Below are 3,134 nucleotides of genomic sequence, written 5' to 3'. Positions count from 1 at the left end.
GTGGTATATCTACACAACGGAATACTACTCAGCTATAAAAACGAATGAAATACTGCCATTCACAACAACATGGATGGACGTTGAGAGAATTGTATTAAGTGAAACAAGTCAGGCACAGAAAGAGAAATACCACATGTTCTCACTTATTGGTGGGAGCTAAAATTAAATACATAAATTCACACACACACACACACACACACACACACACACACACACACAAAAAAAAACCCTGGGGGGAGAAGACATAACAATTACAATTCCTTGAAGTTGACGCGACAAGCATACAGAAAGGACATTGTTGGGTGGGAGGGGGGAGAGGGAGGAGTGAGGGAGGTTTTGGTAATGGGCTACAATAATCAATCACATTGTATATCGACAAAATAAAATTTAAAAAAATAAAAATAAAATAAAATAAAATAAAAATAAAAATAAAATAAAAAAGAATTGCAGTGAAAGTATTCAATTTCTTTAAAATCTCTGAGTACAGAAAGAAACACTGAACTTCCATACTGGTTTTACACAACTCCTACAGAGTATCTTGATTGAATAGAAGATATGAGAGAAAAGTTAAAAACTCTCTCCTATTTTTTGTAAACAACTGCATGGTAAACTTAGATGACTTTCTTCCCTGGATTTTACCTAGGAGTGGTCTTTACAATTTTTTATTAAAAAGAGAACACGTTTGGAACTCTTATACTGAAATCACCGATGTTAATATTTCTTGGGACCTCAGGGAGATCATATTTGTTTTAATTTTTTTCTAGACTAGTGAAGTGCAGTAGTGAGAAGGGAGGAAAGAGTAGAGGAGCTAAATCTGTAAGTGACTGTGAACAATGAATTGAGATAACTCACTACCTTTGGACCAGCCAAGATTCGTATTCTCTATAGCTGATGCAGCATATGCTGGAGCTCCCACTAAGCCAGCCTCAGATTTCTCCAGTTTATTTTGTGTATTTTATTTTTTTTATTTTTATTTTTTTTTAAAAGATGACTGGTAAGGGGATCTTAACCCTTAACTTGGTGTTGTCAGCACCACGCCCAGCCAGTGAGCTAACCAGCCATCCCTATATGGGATCCGAACCCGGGGCCTTAGTGTTATCAGCACCAGACTCTCCCGAGTGAGCCACCGGGCCGGCCCCGTATTTTATTTTTTGTGCAGTTTATGTATTTTGTGTAACAATCTCATTCATGTGGGTCTCTGACACAATTCCCTCATCACCATTTCTGCAAGAATATTGTTTTGTTTTGTCTTGTTTTGGCAGCTGGCCTGTATGGAGATCTTAAATTCTTGACCTTGGTGTTATTTTTTTTTTTTTTGTCTTTTTTCGTGTCCGGCAACGGATCACAACCCTCAGTGTCACGCCTGTACCGGACCGGGACCGGCAACGGGATCACAACCCTTGGCGTTGCGCCTGCACCTCGCTCAGCCAGTGAGCGGGAACCGGTCTGTATGTAGGATCCGAACCCTCAGCGGGAGCGCCGCCGTGCTCCCAAGCAGCGCACTGTAGCAGTGCGCCACCGGGCCGGCCCTTGACCTTGGTGTTATAACACCAAGTTCTAACCAACTGAACTAACCGGCCAGCTCTCTGCAAGAATATTGTTAAACTTATCTACATGGAAAATTAAATCTAGTTCACAGATATTTTCAAAACACTTGTCTAACGTTTCCACAAATCCTTGAATTAGATCTAAAATGCCAAGTTCACTTTTTGCAGAATCCACACAGAAAACAAAATATAATGTTTTATAATGTCTATAAATCAATTCATTGTCAGATCATCCAATTAATTTTATTTAACTTCATAGGTCACAGTAAGTTATACAGCTTAAGACTGAAATCAAAATCCTCCTTAAGGAAATTACATTTTCATTTCTCTTAGATACCAGATGGAGATTCTCCCTGGTGATCTGCTGTTATATTTCTGTACTAGTTCTGAAGGCTAGAAGTCCAAGATCAAGGTGCCACCGTGGTCAGGTTCTGGTGAGGGCTCTCTTCCAGGTTTGTAGATGGCTACGGGCTCCCCGTGGCCTCACTTGGCCAGGAGAGAGGGCTTGGACTGTTTTCTTAAAAAGTTTTCTGCTTTTGTTTAGTCCATTTAGATCCCAGCACTCCTGTCCCCACACCATTCCTAAACAACCCAATAAGGATAGCACCAAGACATCCAAATTTCCCTTCCTAAAATGGAATGTTTTACAGGTTAAGAGACTCAGCTTTCCATCGCATTTAATTGCTTTGGCTAGGGCCGGCCTATGGCTCACTTGGGACAGTGTGGTGCTGATAACGCCAAGGCCACAGGTTCGGATCCCTATATAGGGATGGCCGGTTAGCTCACTTGGGAAAGCGTGGTGCTGACAACACCAAGTCAAGGGTTAAGATCCCCTTACCGGTCATCTTTAAAAAAAAAAAAAAATTTGCTTTGGCTTTTGTTAGCAGTGAACACTGGAAAGGTAGGAATCTGGGAGATGTGGAGGTAGATGGAAACCCAGGCAACAATCCACAAGCTGTCCAAGGAACCCTCTTGGTTTCAGGAGACAGACAACAGCGGTGAGAAGCACTCAGTGTGGCTGTTCATGCTTGACCCACATCTGCTGAAATGCAGGGTGGACAGCAGTCCTGAGTTGGGGGCAGGTCTTTGGGGACTTATAGCTCAGTAGGGCTTTGTAGTGGATTGAATTTATGACCCTCCAAACTTACTGAAGCTTAAATTGTGTCCCCCAAGTTTTATGTATTAGAAACTAAGCCTTCACTGTGACTGTTAAGAGGGTGGGAAATCCTATTATGGTAATTGAAAGGTGGAGCCTTGAAGAGGTGATTGGATTGTAGGACTATGGAGTAATGAATGGGTTAAAAATGGTGGTCAGGGGCGTGCTTCTGAGGGCTTTAAAAGAAGAGGAGAGTCTGTCTCTCTCTGCTTTCTCTGCTTCCACCATCTTGCACTGTGAGACCCCTGGGTCACTGTTGCTATCACCAGGTGGACTTTGGACTTCCCGGCCTCAGAAACTGCAAGTCATAAATTCCATTTTCTTTTTCTTTTTCTTTTTTTTTTTTGTCTTTTTTGAGACCGGCTGCACTGCGCTCAGCCAGTGAGCACTGTGAGCGCACCGGTCATCCCTATATAGGATCCGAACCCGCG

The 3,134-nt window shown here is 42.2% G+C and overlaps 1 protein-coding gene across 1 annotated transcript in view; it reads right to left on the bottom strand.

Annotated features, from left to right (window-relative positions):
- Nucleotides 1–665: 665 nt before the first annotated feature.
- LOC103599544 (AP-3 complex subunit sigma-1-like) overlaps nucleotides 666–3,134 on the bottom strand; it is a 16,892-nt gene continuing 14,423 nt past the window's right edge. The window contains 5 exon segments of the mRNA XM_008583699.1: nucleotides 666–739; nucleotides 874–950; nucleotides 1,165–1,211; nucleotides 1,567–1,812; nucleotides 1,861–1,911. Coding sequence (XP_008581921.1) covers nucleotides 666–739; nucleotides 874–950; nucleotides 1,165–1,211; nucleotides 1,567–1,812; nucleotides 1,861–1,911 — 495 coding nt within the window.

The sequence above is a fragment of the Galeopterus variegatus genome, unplaced genomic scaffold (genome assembly GCF_000696425.1).
Source record: "Galeopterus variegatus unplaced genomic scaffold, G_variegatus-3.0.2 Scaffold99, whole genome shotgun sequence".
In the NCBI taxonomy this organism is placed as follows: domain Eukaryota; kingdom Metazoa; phylum Chordata; class Mammalia; order Dermoptera; family Cynocephalidae; genus Galeopterus; species Galeopterus variegatus.
This window is presented reverse-complemented; position numbering and strand designations above follow the sequence as displayed.